Source organism: Gorilla gorilla, chromosome 10, assembly GCF_029281585.2.
Source record: "Gorilla gorilla gorilla isolate KB3781 chromosome 10, NHGRI_mGorGor1-v2.1_pri, whole genome shotgun sequence".
NCBI lineage: Eukaryota > Metazoa > Chordata > Mammalia > Primates > Hominidae > Gorilla > Gorilla gorilla.
Window position 1 is genome coordinate 124,676,137 of NC_073234.2, and position 19,590 is coordinate 124,695,726.

General features: G+C 52.2%; 1 protein-coding gene across 2 annotated transcripts in view; it reads right to left on the reverse strand.

Moving 5' to 3' along the window:
- Positions 1–5,199: 5,199 nt before the first annotated feature.
- The window catches only part of FOXN4 (forkhead box N4), a 31,734-nt gene continuing 17,343 nt past the window's right edge, over positions 5,200–19,590 (reverse strand). Inside the window, exons 3-10 of one of the 2 annotated variants that reach the window (XM_004053862.5) lie at positions 17,360–17,505; positions 15,263–15,387; positions 15,051–15,161; positions 14,604–14,731; positions 13,834–13,930; positions 12,490–12,697; positions 8,623–9,015; positions 5,200–7,152 (exon numbers count right to left, since the gene is read on the reverse strand). In XM_004053862.5, coding sequence (XP_004053910.4) covers positions 6,893–7,152; positions 8,623–9,015; positions 12,490–12,697; positions 13,834–13,930; positions 14,604–14,731; positions 15,051–15,161; positions 15,263–15,387; positions 17,360–17,505 — 1,468 coding nt within the window. In that variant the 3' untranslated portion in view covers positions 5,200–6,892. Of the gene's footprint in view, positions 7,153–8,622; positions 9,016–12,489; positions 12,698–13,833; positions 13,931–14,603; positions 14,732–15,050; positions 15,165–15,262; positions 15,388–17,359; positions 17,506–19,590 lie in introns of both variants that reach the window. The other variant, XM_055358986.2, reaches the window with a different exon arrangement.

Genomic DNA, 19,590 nt, shown 5'->3' on the forward strand with positions numbered 1-19,590 from the left:
GTGCAGTGGCTCGCGCCTATAATCCCAGCACTTTAGGAGGCTGAGGTGGGTGGATCACCTGAGGTCAGGAGTTCGAGACCAGCTTGGCTAACAAGGTGAAACCCCATTTCTACAAAAAATACAAAAATTAGCCAGGTGTGGTGGTACGCGCCTGTAGTCCCAGCTACTCGGGAGGCTGGGGCAGGAGAATGGCTTGAACCTGGGAGGCAGAGGTTGCAGTGAGCTGAGATCGCACCACTCACTCCAGCCTGGGCAACAGAGTGAGACTACATCTCAGAAAAAAAAAAAAAGCAAACGGGATTGCTGGACCTGGTGGTAATTCTATTTTAATTCTTTGCACAATCAGCATACTGTTTTTCCAACGCTGCTGTGCTGTTTTACATTCCCACCAACAATGCACAAACTTCCCTAATTTCTCCACATCCTTGCCCATACTATTTGTTTTCCTCTTTTTGTTTTTGGTTTTTATGTGTTTGTTTGATAATAGCCATCTAAGGGGTGGAGTCTAGAAGCAATTGAACTCAAAAGTCATTGCACCTTTTTACTTGCATGCCTCGATCGTCACGGACGGGATATATAGACCCCACCTGTGACCCGGACATCCAATTCCTCTGCCTCTTGCTTCCCTCGCTCACCCAGCTGGCCCCGCCCCGCTGCAGCCACGCCTCCCTCTCTTCTCTCCCACCTGCTCCCCATTCTGCCATGACGCTGAAATCCAGATGCCCGCAGACCCAGGCGGTGGCAGAACTCCTGGGGGCCCGTGGAGAAGGAAGCAGCTGGCCAGCCAGGCTCATTCTCCGTGAGGCGGCACTCAAGGTACTTTGTTCATCTTTCCCCATCTCACTCCCACTGCCTGAACCTTTCTGGGAGCCTCCTCTTCCCTTTAGTTGCCGCCAGGGTCACCTGCAGGCCGCACAAGTGTAAGGCCTTTCTCAGTTCAAGTCAGAGGAATGTTCCGTGTCCCTAGCCCTCGGGTCTGCCTTATCTCAGTTCACAGGCCCACCCTGCGATCCCCTCCTCACTCTGTCTTAGAATCTTCTCACCCTTCCCCTCACCAGCTCCCAAGCGTAGCAGGGGTGCTTGTTTAAAAAGCTCAGATTGACTCTGGCCCTGCCTCAGTCTCTCTCTCTCTTTTTTTTTTTTTTTTTTTTGAGATGGAGTTTCACTCTGTCACCCAGGCTGGAGCACAGTGGCATGATCTCAGCTCACTGCAACCTCTGCCTACTGGGTTCAAGCGATTATCCTGCCTCAGCCTCCTGAGTAGCTGGGATTACAGGTGTGCACCACCACACACAGCTAATTTTTGTATTTTTAGTAGAGACGGGGTTTCATCATGTTGGCCACGCTGGTCTCAAACTTCTGACCTTAAGTGATCCAGTCAACTTGGCCTCCCAAAGTGCTGGGATTACAGGTGTGAGCCACCGTGCCCAGCCATGCCTCAGAATCCCAGACAAATCTGGAGAGCTAGATCTTTTTTTTTTTCCTTTGAGATGGGGGTCTCATTATGTTGCCCAGGCTGGAGTGCAGTGGCACTATCACAGCTCACTGTAGCTTCAACCTCCCAGGCTCAAGCTATCCTCCCACCTCAGCCTCCCCAGTAGCTGGAACTACAGGTACACACCACCATGACCACCTAATTTTCTAATTTATTATTTGTAGAGATGGGGTCTTGCTATGTCTCTCAGGGTGGTCTCCAACTCCTGGGCTCAAGCTATCCTCCTGCCTTGGCCTCCCAAAGTGCTGGGATTACAGGTATGAGCCACTGCACCTGGCCAAGATGGGGTCTTGCTATGTTGCCCAGGCTGAGATCTAGATCTTAAAAGGCCCCAGGAGATGTTGGTAGTCTGCAAGTTTGACCACATTTCTGTGGTTACCAGAGACGCTGGTCAATGACGGAAGGTGGGAAGCACCCGCCTAGAGAAGATCAGAGATGCTTCCACCCGTTGGGGGGCACTTACCCCACAGGAGGAAGCCTGGGCAGCCTTGGGGTCAGAGGATGTGGGTCCTGGAGATGAGCCCGGTTGTCCCTCTCCTGGGAGTGTTTGCTTCTGTCCCGTGGCAACCTGTGAGTGACTGTGGAAGAGCTGGACAGGTTCTTGCGGACTGGACACCCCTTGGGGATGGCCTGGCCTGGCTCTTTGGCTGCTGCCGGATTTGCCCACATTTCAGCCGCCAGTGAGATCTCTGTCCTGCTTCCCCTGGACTCTTGAGGGTTTTGATTCCAGAGATCAGAGGTCCAGCATCTATACCCACAGGATCAACAGTCAACACAACCAGCATCCTCCAAAGGAGGTGATGCTTAGCTCCAGCACCTCATCTCCTACTTCTGATCCATCTTCTTATTCCTTTCCCTGAACTTCCCACTGACCGCTCTTTAGGAGCCTACACTAGGCCATTACAGTGCCATGGAGGGGCGAGGAGACCTGCAGACTTGGGGTTAAATCCCAGTCATGTAACCTCAGAGAGTTTTTGTTCCTATGTAAACCAGCAAACAGATGGTGTCAGCTGAGGCCTCTGAGATGTGATAAAAGACCGTGGGGAAGCACAGTGTCATTTGAATCCCATCTGTACCCGTTACTAATCATACCTAAGCTACCTAGCCTCTCTGAGCCTCAGTTTTCTCTTCTGTAAAATGGGGATGTATTTATTGTCTATGGCTGCTGTAAGAATCCCCACAAATTTAGTGGCTTAAAACAATATAAATTTATCATCCTACAGTTCTGGAGGTTAGAAGTCGAACATGTGTCTCCCTGGGCTAAAATCAAGGTGTCAGTGGGGCTGCGGTCCTTCTGGAGGCTCTAGGGGAGAGAATCCATTCTCTTGCCTTTTCCAGCGTCTAGAGGCTCCATTCCATCCTCACAGCATCTTTAAATCTGACACTGACTCTCCTGCCTCCCTCCTTTACCCATAGGACCCTTATGATTACATTGGCTTACCTTGATAACCTGGGGTAATCTTCCACCATTTTTTTTTTTTTTTTGAGACAGTGTCTTGCTGTGTCACCCAGCCTAGAGTGTGGTGGTGCAATCACAGCTCGCTGCAGGCTCGATCTCCTGGACTCAAGTGATTCTCCTGCCTCAGCCTCCTGAGTAGCTGAGACTACAGGTGTGCACCACCCTGCTTGGCTAATCCTTTATTTTTTTTTCTGTAAAGATGGAGTCTTAGTATGTTGCCCAGGCTGGCCTCAAACTCCTGGGCTCAGGCAATCCATCTGCCTCCCAAACTGCTGGGATTACAGGTGTGAGCCACCACACCTGGCAATTCCCCCTATTTTAAGGCCCCTGATTAGCAAACGTAATTCCATCTGCATCTTTTATTACCACTTGCCTGGTAATAACATATTCGAAGGTTCCAGGGATTAGGACCAGGGAGGAAAATAAGGATAGATTGTGTCCTGGTATACATTGCAGGGAATAAGCTCCCTATACATGCTAGTGAATGCTGTTACTATTTTTGTTGTTAGAATGTGGGTGATTTCTCATAGAAAGGGAAGAAAAGCTTTAGAAACATGATCTCTGAGCCTCAGTTTCCTCATCTGGGAAATGGGAACATCCCACTGGTTGTGCAGGCTGTGGTGCGGTTCCGGGGAGATGCTGCCTGACTAGTGTTGAACTCTGTGCAGCACACGGCAGGTGCTTACATGACGGCAATTTGTGTTTTTTTCTCCCATTAGTTGCTCAACCCCAGAAGGAGTCTCATTCCCCCCATGTCTCCTGTATGCTTTCTTCTGGTGTCATCATGGCCAGCTGGCACTCTGGCTGTGAGCAGAGCTCTGCCTAGAGCTTGTGACCCTGGCATTTTTGCCTGGACTCTGCACACCTGACTCCCCCTTCCCCATGGCCAGGAACAGAAGTCAGACTCAATTGTGGCTCCCAGCCCTTTCCTGGTGGTGACCCAGTGGCTGGGCTCCATTCTCCCAGCTGAGCACTCCAGGATATGGAGGGTGCCCCTGTCCCCTAGCTCCTGCAAAGTCCCTGGGGTATGCTCATTGGCTGTGAACACCGTGGCCTAGGTCACTCGTTCCCCACTGCAGCCAATTTCAGAGGGTGGCTGGGGACTGCAATGCTCTTTTTGGACAGGCTGGGTTCACAGGGTCATTTAGGAGCCAAGCCAAGAGAGGATGTTACAGGTGCTGGGCAGAGAAAGCCAGGCTGCTGCAGGCACCCTCTCCCTACCCCATGCCTGGCCTCCACCAAGCACTTCCTGACACCACCCATAGCCCATCCTCCCAGACAAACTTCCTCACTCATGAAACGTTGCATGTGCACGAATCTGGTCTCCCCTGAGGCTGCAGGCCACTTCCTGGGTGGGCTCAAGAGTTAGACTCCTACCTGTAATCCCAGCACTTTGGGAGGCCGAGGCGGGCGCATCACGAGGTCAAGCGATCGAGACCATCCTGGCCAACGGGATGAAACCCTGTCTCTACTAAAAATACAAAAATTAGCTGGGCATGGTAGTGTTGCCTGTAGTCCCAGCTACTCGGGAGGCTGAGCCAGGAGAATCACTTGAACCTGGGAGGCAGAGGTTGCAGTGAGCCAAGATCGTACCACTGCACTCCAGCCTGGCGACAGAGCGAGACTCCATCTCAAAAAATAAAAAAAATTTAGACTCCTAATTAATACATCCTTTGCCTGTTATATCTTGGACAGCAAGTCACCTGCTTTATTCCCCTGAGCCTCAGTTTCTTCATCTGTGAAATGGGTGTAGTAACAAATCAGACATGCTTCCTAGGGCTGTTATGAGGACCAAATGAGCTAATTTACAGCAGTAACTAGTGCAGGGCCTGGCATATAGCAGGTGCTGGAAGGGGTGTGTCTCTTTCCATCTTGTCTTTTCTGACATGAGGTACACACCTGAGCTGTGCCGCTGAGCTCCAGGACACACACTCAGCCAACCCTACCTCTCCAAGCCTCTGCTCTGAGTGGTAAATGGCGTTCACGATCCCTGCCTGAAATGAAGCCTGTCAAGCAGCAGGTCTCAGGGACAGTAAATGGAGGCCGTGCTCATTGTAACCTTCATGAAAAACTTCCCCCAGCTTCTGGTGCGATGGGAACTTGGTGTCAGAATGCCTGGGTCTGAGTGGTGTCACCACTCTGGGCCTCAATTTCCCCATCTATAAATGGGATCTCACCTGTAAGGGGTGAGTGAGTGATGTCATTATCCTTTATCTCCCTTTGACCTTCTCACAAGCCACAGAGCTGCCATTCAGCCTTTATTGATAGAAGACAGTTGCTCAATTCTACACTTACAGTCTTGATGTTGCCCAAACACGGAGTCTTTGTGAATAACAGTTTCAACATCTTATCAGGGGTCACGTTACACAAAGCAGATGAGCAGTGCAGGTCAGACGGGTAGCACTGGGATTGTGTCTAAGGGTGGTAGATACTCGGTAGAAAGTTCCAGAACTGGGAAAAACTTAAAGCTCGCCCTTCAAGGCGGGGCTTAATGCCAAAACTCCCAGGCAGCTGGCTGAGCTGTTGATTAAACAGAACATCCTGGCTCTAGGGTTCGGGAACTCCCAGACACCGAGTCAACATCCATCTGGTGGAAAGAGGGGGATGGTGCGTGAGGCTGCAGCTTCTCCAGTTTGGTCTCAACTTTGCTGGGAGAGCATTTTTCACATTTGACTAGCTCACTCCCCTGTCTCTCTTCTAACCCAGCTATCTGCGGAACTTGCCACTTGGGGAGTCAGTAATTAGCAAGGAGAGAAAAAGAAGCATAAAAACAGCTGCAGGGCAAAGGGAGGTGAGGAAGTGCCAATAAATATCATGCGTTGAAGTTTTGTCCACCACTCGCCACGTGGTTCGAGCTTTACGTGGTTCAGTTGGCTTTCATTCCATCAGGGGTGTCTTAAATCCCAGTACAAAAGCACCCCCCTCCAGTTCCTCCCTCTCCCATCGCATTTTCCCCTTTGAAAGCCCCCCAAGCCCCCAAATAATGGCACTGCCCCTCTTAGGTACATGCAAGAAGAGATGTGAATCATGAACAGGTAGAAAAATATCTGGTCTCTAATATGGAAAAAATGGGATGTTTCACAGTATCAACACTGCTTGCTGGTTCTAAAAAGTAGCCCCAGGCTGCCAAGGGATTACGAGCCAGTTAGAGATGTCATTCTCTGGCCTGTAGGAGTTAGGATGGCTGGGAGGTAGGGAGGGAGAAGGAGTCCCATTCCAGAGGCCTCGGGCTGGGTTTGCAGAAGTGGGGTGGATGGGCCACAATAAATATAAATAAATTTACACAAGGTCATGGTACCCGGCATGGCCCAGGAATCTGCGCTAATAAAATTCTAACAGACTATCGGAAAGGTGGGGCTGAAGGCCACCTGGACCGGCTCCCATTTCAGAGTTCAGCTTGTCCTGTCCAAGACAGAGGCTCAAGCTTCTCTGGCTCCATTTCCTGCCCTGGGCCTGTCCCCCAGAGGCTGTGGCTGAGGTTTGATCCACTCAGCCGTTTCCCATGAGGATGAATTCAAGGGCTTTCACCCCAGGGTGTTTCCTTAATGCACCAAGGTGTCCCAAAATGGGGTACAGGTCATTGAGGTCACGCAGCCAGGATCCAGGATGGAGAAGTCTCACTCAACATGGCCAGGCATTGCGGCTCAGGCCTCGGAGGAGTGTCAAGGAGTCGGGGGATGCTGGGTTGCTTGTCCACCTTCCTCCGTCCTTCTGACTTGGAAGAGCCCCCAGAAACTGCTCCGGAAGCTCCAGGGGGAGGCACGAGAAGGAGAGGGGCTGCTGAGGGGAACTGCTTCCCTGTCCAGCCGGCAACTTCGCCACAGGTCCAGGAGAGACTTCGGGGACAATGAGGGACCTGCCTTCTGGGAACACCCTGTTCTAGTCAGTTCTCTGCCCAAGCCGGGTGCCGGGGTTCCAGGGCAGGTGAGGCTGACAGCTCAAAGCAGGGCTATAGGCTTGTTCCCCTGTGCACCCAGGTACTGGGAGGAGGAGCTGGTGCCCGATGCAGCCACACTGTCCGGAGTGGAGTACGCTGTGTAGAGACCCGTGACCTGCAAGTCTGGGAAGGACTGGTCGCTGCCACCCGAGGCAGGGGTCAGGCCTGAGGCCCCCAGGTCACAGCCAAGTGGGGAGTCTCCAAAGGCGCCCAGTGTGTCCAAGCTGAATCCCTCATCCTTCATCTCCTCCCACAGGTTCCCTTTCAAAGACAAAAGCATTAGGGTGAGCTGGCTTCACATCAAATGACCTGAGTTCGAATCCCCCATCTTAGGGAAGAGGCAGAGACCATGTGTGGTGTCTAAGTCATGTGTTGTAGAAAAAGGGCACGGGGCCGGGCCTGGTGGCTCAAGCCTGTAATCCCAGCACTTTGGGAGGCCGAGGTGGGTGGATCACTTGAGGCCAGGAGTTCGACGCCAGCCTGGCCAACATGGCAAAACCCCATCTCTACTAAAAATACAAAAATTAGCCTGGCCTGGTAGCGCACACCTGTAATCCCAGCTACTTGGGAGGCTGAGGCACAAGAATCACTTGAACCCAGGAGTTGGAGGTTGCAGTGAGCAGAGATTGTGCCACTGCACTACAGCCTGGGTGACAGAGTGAGACTCCACCTCAAAAAAAAAAAAAAAAAAGGCATGGAAGGGCCAGAGTCGCAGCAGCCCCGGGCCCTCACCTTCCCACTGAATGTCCTTGGGAAAGTCACTTCCATCTCAGAACCTCAGAATAAGATGGAAATGATCAGTGAACCCAGCTCCTAAGGCTGTGGCACGGGTTAAACAAGAGGACTTGTGAAAAGCATTTAGTTCTCATGGTATCATTATGGTCAAAGCCAGGGGGACAAGACAATGTTTCTCTTTCTTCAGTACATTGAACTACACAACAATCCAGGGGGAAAGAGGCAGGGAGGTGCAAATATACCCACTTCACAGCTGCAACTGACTTGCCACCTTGTCCATTTCCCTCGCTAGAGACAGAACTCAGGGCAGAGGATGTCTCCACCCTTGGCTGGAACATAAGAGCTGCACCTGTGCTAGTGAATGGATGAAGTGTGAGCCTTCACTGAAACCTAAAATTCCCTTGTTCATTCATTCATCACGTCCCATTTATTGGAGATGATCATGCGGCAAGGCAGCAGGTCAGAGTGTGACCTGGCATGGGGCTGGCACATGTGAGTTGAAGCAGTTACTGATGAAAACTTTGGGGTCAGACCAAGGTTTAACTCCAGACTCTGCCACTTACTAGCCAGGTGACCTTGGGTGAATGACTTCACTTCTCTCTGCCTCAGTTTCCTCATTGGCAGAACAGGGATGTGGAATGGTGGTGACCTCAGGTGATGCCTGTGGAATGCTTTGGCCCGGTATACAGCAAATGCTCATTCCGTTGGCTGCCATTGGCTATAACAGGTTGAACATCCCTAATCCAACCAAACATCTGAAATCTGAACTGCTCCAACGAGCATGACCTTTGAGTGTCTTGTCGGAGCTCAAAAATTTTTGGATTTGGGAGCATTTTGGATTTCTGGATCAGGGATGTTCAACTTGTAAAGGTTGTTGCTATGGGAACAAGACTGTGGGGCAAATGCAGGCAGTACAGTCCTCTCCCTCACTCCCTTTGGCCCCTGGGCCTCTCCCCTCCCCATTCCATTCCCATCACTCCATTCCTCCAGCCTCACCCTGCAGAGCGAAGTCCATGATGCTCGGGTCGAGGGCATCCACCTCAGTGTTCATGTCGGTGCTGATGTTGATGAAGTCTACAGGAGCCCTTCCCATGGCGGGGTGGGGGAGCGGGCTGGGGCTGAGGTCCGGCAGGGCGTGCAGTGGCGGGGTCTGGGCTGGTGCTGGAGAGTCTGGAGCAAGATGTGCCTGGGGCTGGACCTGGTGGTGCAGGGGGACTGACTGCAGGGACAGGGTCATCAGTGGCTGGGGTGGGAGCTGGGAGACAGCCAGGCAGCCATGCGCCACGGCCACTGTGGTGGCATGAGTCAGCACGGGGGCCTCCGGTTCCCCCGGTTTGCCGGGGCGCCGGCAGCTTTCAGGCCGGTCGGAGATCAGCTTGTCCAACTCCTCTGCAGGCAAGTGGGAGAGGTCACTCAGAACCCACCCAGCAGTTACCGGGCCCCAGCCCAGGCCTGGGTTCAAATTCCAGTGTCACCACCTGTGTGACCTTAGCAAGCCTCTTGGACACTCAGAACCTCTGTCTCCTCACCTATGAAATGACACAGGCATCATCTCATCTCACAACTTACATTGCCACCCATTGTAAATGAAGGTGTCTATTAAATACTTCTCTGCGTCCTAGCCCTTGCTGGGTGTTAATATTTTATTATTTTAAACATCTCTGCCCATCTAGCAAAACATCATACCCTCTGCACACGGTTGTTGTGGAAATGTAACAAAATCACAAACTGTGCAGAATCTTTGAGGAATAAGAGACGACATCAAAGGCTGGGCTCATGCAATCCCAGTGCTTTGGGAGGCTGAAGCAGGAGGATAGCTTGAGGCCAGGAGTTCAAGATTAGCCTGAACAACATAGTGAGCTACCATCTCTACAAAAAATAAAAAATATGAGCTGGGCATGGTGGTGTGTGCCTGTAGTACTAGCTACTTGGGAGGCTGAGGTGGGGGGATCACTTGAGCCCAGGAGGTTGAGGCTGCAGTAAGACATGATTGCACTACTGTACTCCAGCCTGGGTGATATAGCAAGACCCTGCCTTTAAAAAAAAGTCATCAGATAATAACACTAGCCCCTTTCATCTTTCATCGGGACAGTGCCTTACAGGACAGCCCTGTAACCCTAGGACTTGACTTAGATCTCATAACAGCCCTGAAAGAAGGAGGTAAGGCCACGATTACAAATCCCATAAGACTGGGACAAAATGTATTAACATGCAAGGGGCCCTAGCCACTCCCTGCTACTAAAGAGACATTAAGAAGTGTTGCTGTGGGTTAAAAATCCTTAATACCCTTGGATATAAACAAGTAAAGACAAATTACTCTCATATTATTTTTGGTTAATGGCTATGTCTTGAGTGCAACACAGGGTTGATAGTAGACTGGTAGGGTCCCCAGATCTATTTGGGTTATACCCATGTGAGAAATGAGAGCACTTAGAATGTAGAAGGCAAAATAACTTGCCCAAGACTTCACTCCAAATATGTGTCAGTACTGGCCCTGGGTCTCAGGCCAGACCCCAGAGCTCTCGGTGGGGTGGGCGCGATGTCATACCCCCTCAACTGAGGGACCGTTGGCTCCTGCTATAGCCCTTCTCCCTGCCTTGAGTTGTTCATCCCCAAGCCACACTCCTAGCCCCATTCCTACCCCACACGGTAATACCCAACAGACTCTGGCCATACTCCAAAGACTGGGGCACAATTAGCCTCCACGTCACAGTCCCCATGCATATGTCCCTTGGATGGCCCCTCCTCAAATCCATTAATTTTTTTTTTTAAAGCAGATGCAATCCTTTTTCTAATTAGGAACAGGATAGAAGTTTTGGAAAATACAGAAATATGTGAAAAATATAAAAGTTATCAATGGTCTCTCCATTCACAGTAAAGATTTTGGTGTATTTCTTCCCAAACACACAAGCATATTTATTCTCATTCTCTCGCTCGCTTTCTCTCAGATACATACATTTTTGGGAGGGAAGTGAATACAGATATATATGTATTTTAAAATATGATCTTGCTGTGGATATTGATTTATAAACTGCCCCTTTTCACTTATTGTTTGAGAACTTTTTTTTTTCTTTTTGAGATGGAGTCTTGCTCTGTCACCCAGGCTGAAGTACAGTGGCTTGATCTCGGGTCACTGCAACCTCCGCCTCCTGGGTTCAAGTGATTCTCCTGCCTCAGCCTCCTAAGTAGCTGGGATTACAGGCACCTGCCACCACGCCTGGCTAATTTTTGTATTTTTAGTAGAGATGGGGTTTCACCATGTTGGCCAGGCTGGTCTTGAACTCCTGACCTCAGGTGATCCACCCGCCTTGGCCTCCCAAAGTGCTGGGATTACGGGCATGAGCCACTGCACCCGGCCTAACATTTATTTATATTCCAAAAATATTTTAAAATATTTCTCATCTCTAATACTTGCATGGTATGCCATTCTATTTATTTAACCAACCCCTCTTGTGAGATGTCTGGACTGCTTTCTGTGTTTCACTCTTAGAAATAATTTTGTGATGGATAACTTTGTTCACAAACCTTCTGCTCAAATCTTTGCTCTTCACAGTACACATCATCAGAAGTAGAATAATTGGACCAATCCATGGGTACCATTTGCAGGTGTTTGATATATTAGCTTTCCCTCAAAAAGTTTAACAGCTTAAATTCCTATCCATTGTATACGAAGCTGTCTATCGTTCCACATCCTAGCCCACACTGAGTGTTACTATTTTAAACATCTCTGACAATGTGGTAGGAAAGCAATGTGTAACCCATGGTTGTGTAGTTTGGCATTTCTGGGCAAGAAACTATGAATGACAAGTGAGATCCAACAGCTTTGCCTGTTTTTGATCAGGCCCCTCTACTACTCCTGCCACTGGATAGGGTTGGGGAGGGGGAGGCCTATTTCATAGGAGGGAGGTTTGCCAGACGCCTGTCTTCCCATCATCCTGGCTGAGAAGCGCTGCAGACTGGATAGGGCATAGGCAGAGCTGGGGCTGGGCTGGGAGGAGGGGCGCGTGGTGTGTGTGTGTGTGCATGCATATGTGTGCGTGCATGTGTGCGTGTGCGCACACATTAGGGGCTGCCCGGGCCTCTTGGCCATGCTCTGGTGGATGGTGGCCAGGTCCTTCCTCTTCCACTTGTGTGTGCGTGTGTGTGTGTGTGTGTGTGTGTGCGCGCTGTGGGCTGTCCGGGCCTCACCAGAGTTGGCCATGCTCTAGTAGATGGTGGCTAGGTCCCTCTTCCACGTGTGTGTGCGCACATGTGTGTGTGTGCATCCGGGCCTCACCGGGGTTGGCCATGCTCCGGTAGATGGCGGCCAGGTCCTTCCTCTTCTGTGTGTGTGTGTGTGCGTGTTTGTGCATGTGTGTGCATTTGTGTGTGTGTACACATGCTGTGGGCTATCTGGGCCTCACCGGGGTTGGCCATGCTCCAGTGGATGCCAGCCAGGTCCTTCCTCTTCTGCGTGTGTGTGCGCATGTGTGCATTGGTGTATGTGTGCATTTGTGTGTGTGTGTGTGCTGCAAGCTGTCTGGGCCTCACCGGGATTGGCCATGCTCCAGTGGATGGCAGCCAGGTCCTTCCTCTTCTGCGTGTGTGCGTGCATTTGTGTGTGCGCGCGTGTATTTGTGTGTGTGTGCGCGCATGTGTGCATCTGGGCCTCACGGGTTGCCCATGCTCCGGTGGATGGCAGCCAGGTCCTTCCTCTTCTGTGTGCGTGTGCGTGTATTTGTGTGTGTGCGCGTGCGCATGTGTACGCATCTGGGCTTCACCAGGGTTGGCCATGCTCTCGTGGATGTCGGCCAGGTCCTTCCTCTTCCGTGTGTGTGTGTGTGTGTGTGTGTGCGCGCGCACTGCGGGCTTTCCGGCCCTCACCAGGGTTGGCCATACTCCGGTGGATGGCGGCCAGGTCCTTCCTCTTCCACTTGTGCATCTCCTCCTCCATCTTGTCGATGCGGGCCAGGTTCAGAGCCCACAGGCAGCCCTTGCGGGAGGAGCCGCTCATCTTGTTCTCCACCTTCTCGAAGCACTTGTTCAGAGACAGGTTGTGCCGCACCGAGTTCTTCCACCCGTCGGGGGCCGTCTATGAAGACACATGGGCATTCAGAGGCCTCCCTGTAAGCCCTTCCCCCTACCCCGGGGATCTCCTACTCAGGCCTATAGGGTCAGGACACCGCGATGGCAGGAGTAATTTGACAGTGCCTGACACTCAGCCTCAAGTTGGAGAGAAAAGAGAGAGTGCTGGGGACTGAGGCCAACTGGTGTGGCCATGCCCTGATGAGAGGGGAACTACAGTTCAGCTCTGGCCAACTGTTACTATAGGAGGATGCAGCCTGGCCTGCTGGATCTTCCATATTCTCTCTCCCATTCAGGAAGCAAGCAAGGAAGAATGATGCCAATAAATGGATAACTGGTCGAGTGTATTCAATGCAAATTTACTTTTTTTTTTTTTTTGCAACAGGGTCTTGTTCCATCACCCAGGCTGGAGTACAGTGGTATGATCACGGCTCACTGCAACCTCAACCTCCTGGGATCAAACAGTCTTCCCACCTCAGCCCCCCAAGTAGCTGGGACTACAGTTGTGCACCACCAGCAAATTATTTTTAAATGCTAGATAACCAGATATCACAATGCATCTCACACCACATGTGTACATGTGTGCACACACACTGTACTGCAGTATTTTTGCTAAGGACACTGTCCAGTCCAGGGACCCCACAGCTTGGTGTACCCTCTAACTTCCTTCTCCAATTTTTGCTTTGATGCTAACAAGGATAACACTACTAGTGGCCAACCCTATGCTGGAAGCTGCCAGGCCCTTTATCTGCAGGATCCTCACTGACCTTGCCAGCTTGGGATGATTCTCCACCCATGACAGATGAGGATACTGAGGCTCAGAGGTGAAGGCTTTTGCCAATTCTGTTGTTTTGCATCATTATGTTGTACTGAATCTGTGCTGAGTACCTAGTCTGGTGCCTCTACCCTTTTCTCCTTGGGATGCCTAATGAACTCCTCTTCATGTCAGAGCCCAGTTCAAATGCCCCCCTCTCTTTCTGACTTTCTTCTGTGTGAGTGTATGTGCACATGTCCTAACCACCAGATGTACAGACATAACTGGGAACCAAAGAGGGTTGGCCCAGGGCCAGCCCTGGATTCTGGCAGCACCAGGAAGAGACCAGGGCAGCTCCAGCACCCCTGCCCTAGCTTGGGACCCCTCACCTTGAAGTAGGGGAAGTGCTCCTTCATGAAGCTGTAGATCTCGCTCACAGGCAGGCTGCCTGTCTTGCTGTTCTTCAGGGCCATGGCGATCAGACAGCTGGGGGCAGGAGGTGGGGCAGGGCAGGGCAGGGCAGGGCAGGGCAGGGCAGGACAGGACAGGGCAGGCCAGGCGTGAAAGGGTCTCAGGCTGACAGCCCAATGCCGCCTCTGCCAGGAAGCCTGCCCTGCTTGACCCTACACACTCACACACAGTGAGCTCTCGATATCTTTTCATGGCCCGATGTCTTTCCCACCCTTTGCCCTTTCTCCTTGACCTGGGCACAACAATTGGTACTGACTTGAGAAATCTTACCCTTTCCCCTCTTTATTGCAACCCCATAATTTTAATGGCTATGAGCCTTTAGACTTTACCTAGGTTGTTTCCCCCTCCCCAAACTCCCACGAGGTATACAATACTATTATTTTGATGACTTTTTACATTTGGGGAAATCGAGGCTCAGAGAGGTCATCCCACTTCCCCAAGGCCACGTGGCTTGTGAATGAAGTGAACTGTGGCACTGGACTCAGGTCTGCAGTGGGCTCTTGACCTGGGGGACCCTATGATGAGCCTTCCTGAGAACAAGTCCCACCTGGGGGTTCCCCACTCCCCAAAACCTCCCCCTTGGAAATCTGGGCTGCCACAGTAGCTGTCTGAGATGCCCTGAGGGCAGCCTCATCCCTCTCCTCCCGGAGCCGCCCTTGGCCCTGACCCGGCCCACCCTGGACCTCACCTGTACGAGTAGATGGGCTTGGGGTAGTGTTTGGGGTGCAGTTCTTGAGACGAATGCACAGCCACGTGGGGCTGGGGGTAGGGGGGCCGCACCCCAAATGGGGGGCCATAGAGGCCCACAGGAGGGCACTTCCCACAGGCAGGGGCAGGGAGAAAGTGGCAGAGAAAGAGAGAAGGTGAGAAATAACATACGTCACTTACAGTAACACTGTCCCCACCCCAGTTTCAAAACACCTTGTGTGGGGATTCACAACCGTCCAGGAAACAATCTTGTCTCCGCTCAGGGCAGGAGTTTTGGGGGAACAGAATGAATGACCCCATGACATAAGCATGGAGGGAATGTTATCCCCATGTGCTGGGTGAGTAAACTGAGGCTCAGAGGGGTCCCCGGCCAGCCCAAGGCAGGGTGTCTGCTGCTCAGTCCAGGGCTCCCCTGAGCCCTTGGTACCTGCTGGGCACCCGGGGGGAGCGGGAACTGTGGTTGGGTGGCAGGTGAGTACAGATGCGGCGGGTCCTGCAGGCCAGATGAGGGCTGGCCCCCCACGGGGAACTGGCTCATCTGCTGGGCGGGAAGAGGAGGAGACAGAGGGTCAGGGTGGGGGTAGACACCCAGTCTGTAGGGCACTGCCCACCCTCCGCAGTCCATGCAGTGGCACTTACGCTGTCTCTGTGGCCAGTTATGGGGCCCAGACCTGGCATGCCTCGGGGGGCCATGCCTGCTGGGCCATGGAGAAGGGGACTTGGAGTGGCTCCCACATGCAGGTCGGCCACCCCAGCCAAGGCACCTGCCGGAGAGAAGCACAGAGACGCTGCTGGGCTGGAGGAATGGTGGCTGCCACCAGGAACAGCCCAGTGCCCAGGTGTCTCCAGAGAACGGAGCCAGCCCCTTTCCTCCGACCAGGCACATAGTAGGTGCTTGGCAAATCACTTCCCTGGTGTGTAGTGAAAAGTAGGTTCTTACCAGCTGTATAACCTTAGGTCAGCCTCAGTTTTCCCATTTGTACTTGACCTACTGATACCCCTAACTATAAATCTGCTGTGAGGGTTAAATGAGATAATGTCTATCAAGTGCTTAGCACACTGCTGGGCACATGATAATATCTCAATAAACATGAGTCAATAATAAATGATAATCAATTATGTAATACCTTAGTTCCTGTCCTTCATGAAGCTAAAACACCAATTCACGGTTCATTTCTTTTCCTCAAAAACATGCCATGGCTCCTGAGTGCCTCTAGGTTTAGGTCCAAAGTACCTTTGTGCCTCCTCTCCCCTTTGCCAAGCCCTGCTGCTCCACACAGGATGAGAATAGCAGACATACTTCCCCTATCTTGTGCTGGGCTTGTGACAGACATTGCTAATCTATCACAGATTCTTACTGCTCTAGCCTGATTTTAGGCAGCCACCTCCAATCAAGCAAAGTTGACCTGCAGGATGGTCTTGCCCTAGGGCCACCTCTTCCAGGAAGCCCTCTGGGTCCTTCAGCTCTCTTCTGAGTTCTGGCTGCCACTGTCCCTAGATCTGTTTGTCTTGTCCTTCTCTCTCTGACCAGATCATCAGCTTCCTAAGAACTGGGACCACATCTTATATCATTCCTTGCTCCAAATGCCTGGCACAGTAACAGGCCCACAGAAAGTACCCAGCAGCCACAGTGGGGAAAGAAGAGGCGTCCTTATTTCACCATTTGTTAAACACCTCCGCGTTCAAGGCACTTTCTGCATTGAATCCTCACAATGTCCCATGCAGGCAGTTCTGTTACACTTTTGCTGCAGATGTGGAAAGCAGTCAGGGCAGAAAGCACTTGGCTGAGATCACACAGCTGTCCCCTGGGGGTTCTAGATCAGGGGTTGGCAAACTGGCAGCCAAACTCTGTTTTTGTAAATAAAGTTTTATTGGCACAGAGTTGCATTGATTCATTTACATATTGGCTGTGGCTGGTTTTGTGTTACGATGGCAAAGTTGAATTGTTTTGACAGATCAGTTGACCTACAAAATCTAAAATATTTACTACCTGGCCCTTGACAGAAAATTTGCTGACCCCTGCTGTACATACTTTGCCCAAGAATGATTTGCCCAATGAAATAAATAATCCTAGACAAGTATTTTTCAACCACTGGTACTTTTAATATACTGTTGTTTATTGTTTTGTCACTGTTTTGCTTTTCTTCAATACTTTCTGTGTCTCTAAGCATTTTATCCATTTGCTATGATTGCACCTAACTGCCACTAGCTGCCTTTTATTGAGCATCTACTGTGTGCCAGCCCCTACACTCAGCACTTTCCACACATTATCTCTTGGAATCCTCTTGATCAGGGGGCAGCAAACTTCTTTTGTGAAGGGCCAGATGGCAAATATTTCAGGCTTTGCCAGCCAGATGGTCTCTGTGTTTTTACAACCCTTGGAAAATGTAAAATCCATTCCTAACACAAAGGCTGTACAAAAACAGGTCGTAGGCTGCATTTGGCCCACGGGCTGTAGTTTGCCAACTGCCCTAGAGGTTCAAGATGCACCAGTGTGGCAGCAGGACTGTATTCACAGAAACCTTAGCTCACCCAGGGCCTGGCGCACAGTTAAGCAAATGATAAACCACATCTCTCTAAGGAAGGGAGCATTTGTCCCATTTTACAGATGCAGAAAGAGAGGCCCAGAGAGACTGGGAGACCGGGTCATGGCTGCACAGTGGGTGGGTGACAGGGCTGGGAATCACCCCTCTCCTATATCACCCTCCTCCCTGCCTACCTTGTCCCTGAGCCTACCTGGGTGTGGATGTGGCACGCAGGGGCCACCCAGGTCCACGCGGCCACTTGCCATCTGCTGCAGCCGAGGCACATCCACCGCCGTGAGCCACGACAGCGACTGCAGGTCCCCGGGAAGGTCATCATCGCTGGTGGTGGCTAGAAGCCTGCAAAGAGGAACAGAGAACTCGGGCGGGAGGGGGAGCTTAGGCCAGCTCCTGGGGGTGCGTCCTGACCTCTGGAAGCACCCGCTTAATGTGCCTCATCTCCCCAAGCCACGCCAGCCCTCCAACCTGCCCGTCCCCAGGACTGGACACGGGAACCTGGTCCCAGATCCCTTTCGGCAGCCAGATCTTTCATCCTCATCATTCCTTCCTTAGCCCACTTAACACATCCTACTTAGCACCTACCACATAAACAATGCATGCGAATATTTGTTGAGGACTTGACCGGTGCCAGACACCAGTCAAGCCTTTTTACACTCCCAGTCACCCTATGAGGCAGGTGTTATTATTCCTATTTTACAGATGGGGAAACTGAGGCACAGTTGGAGCTCACCTACTATGGGACACTACAGCACAGAGCACTCAGGGCCTGTGGTCAGGGTCCCACCTGCCATGACAAGATCAGTCACCTGACTCCATGTCCAGGGCAGTTTCCTGCTGTACTGTAGCTGTGAGGAACATGGAACTTGGGAACAGTCTGCATGGATGATCCTGCCATGTGCTGAGGCAGCTGAGTGCCTGCTACCTGCCAGGCCCTGGACTCAGCATTCAACAAGCGCTGTCCTGCACAATCCCCACAGCTGCTGTGAGATGTAGGGTGGGCCCATACTCCCCTTGTACAGATGAGAAAACTGAGGCTTGGAGCACCGAGTCACCTGCCCAAGGCGACACAGAACAGGAGGTGGTGGGGCTGAGACCCAGTCAGTGCCTCCTGAAGCCTGAGCCCTTCAATTCGACCCCTGGTGGTCCCAAGAGGCTCCAGTTAGGACCCACACCCACCAGCCGCAACAGATTCATGGGCAAAACATCAGTTGTAGTGGATGTAGGATAGCTGCCCATGGAGATGCCAGACAGGTCGGTGATTTGGGATAGCCATGTCACTCCCCAGTGCCCTGAAGTCACACTTGCCACGTGACTCCGAGAGCATCGGGTCTTACACCACCATCCGGGCCCTGTCGTGATGGTGCAGACCAGCCCAGGAGCACACGCCAGACTCCACCACATCTGCCACCCCTGTAGCCAGGGGCTTTCTGTGTCACCACCAAGAGGCCCACAGTCTAAATTCTAAGCTCCATGTTTCAAAAATAGCCTCATAGATTGAGGGGCAGAGAGAGATGGGACACCGACCCATCCTGCCCTGGTTTTCTGCGCCTCTCGGAGGCTCCAGCAAAGCCCGGCCCCTTCCCTCCCTCCATCTGCTTGGCCAGCTCTGCCTCACGTTCTCCCTCTCCCTCCTCCTCCCTGTCTCTCTCTCTGCTCCTCCCCATCTCTCCCCTCTTGTGTTTTAGGGCCACAATTAGCGTTGCCATGGCCACACTGCTCAGTTGTCACAGGGCCGGGCCCTGGGCCCACAAAGCTGGCATCAGGTGACTGCCTGGCTGCCCCCGCGATTGGCTGCCTCATAGGGAAACAGGGCCTGGAAACGATTTGAAAACGCGGCCGGCCGTGTCAGTGGCAGCAGTTGGCCCGGCTGCTGTCCCCCGGCATCCCATTGTGTGACAAACGACTGTTGCCCCTGTGGCACGTGGCCCCCATTGTCCCAGGGTCTCAGTGCAATTGTTTCTGCAGCCCCCCGGCTGCCACCCCTCCAGCCTGCTCGTAACTCATCTGGCCAAGTGACAGCCACAGCCCCGGGCCTGGGCGATACCATCTGTCCCCTCAGGCCCTGGGAGACCATGGGGTGAGGTGCAGGGGCAGGGCCTGCTATGCCACCCGCTGTTGGGGGTGCTGGCCAGTCCTCACCCTCCCTTCCTCACCCACTGGCCAGACAACCTCCCAGCGCCTGGTGGTGCAAGCCATGCTCCTGTTCAGTAACCTGCTCTGACTCCCCACTGCCCTGGTTGCTTTGCTTGGCACTGCGGTAACAAGGAGAAGTGGAGATGGGTCCCTGCTGGCAGGTTTGGTAAGGTGGCTGCCCTCCAAAGCTCCCTGAGTAGTCGGGGGGAGGGGCTATAAATAAACCAGGTTCCTAAGTGCCACTGTGGGGCAGGATCTCTGGCAGCAGGTAAACCTAACAGGCAGTACCCG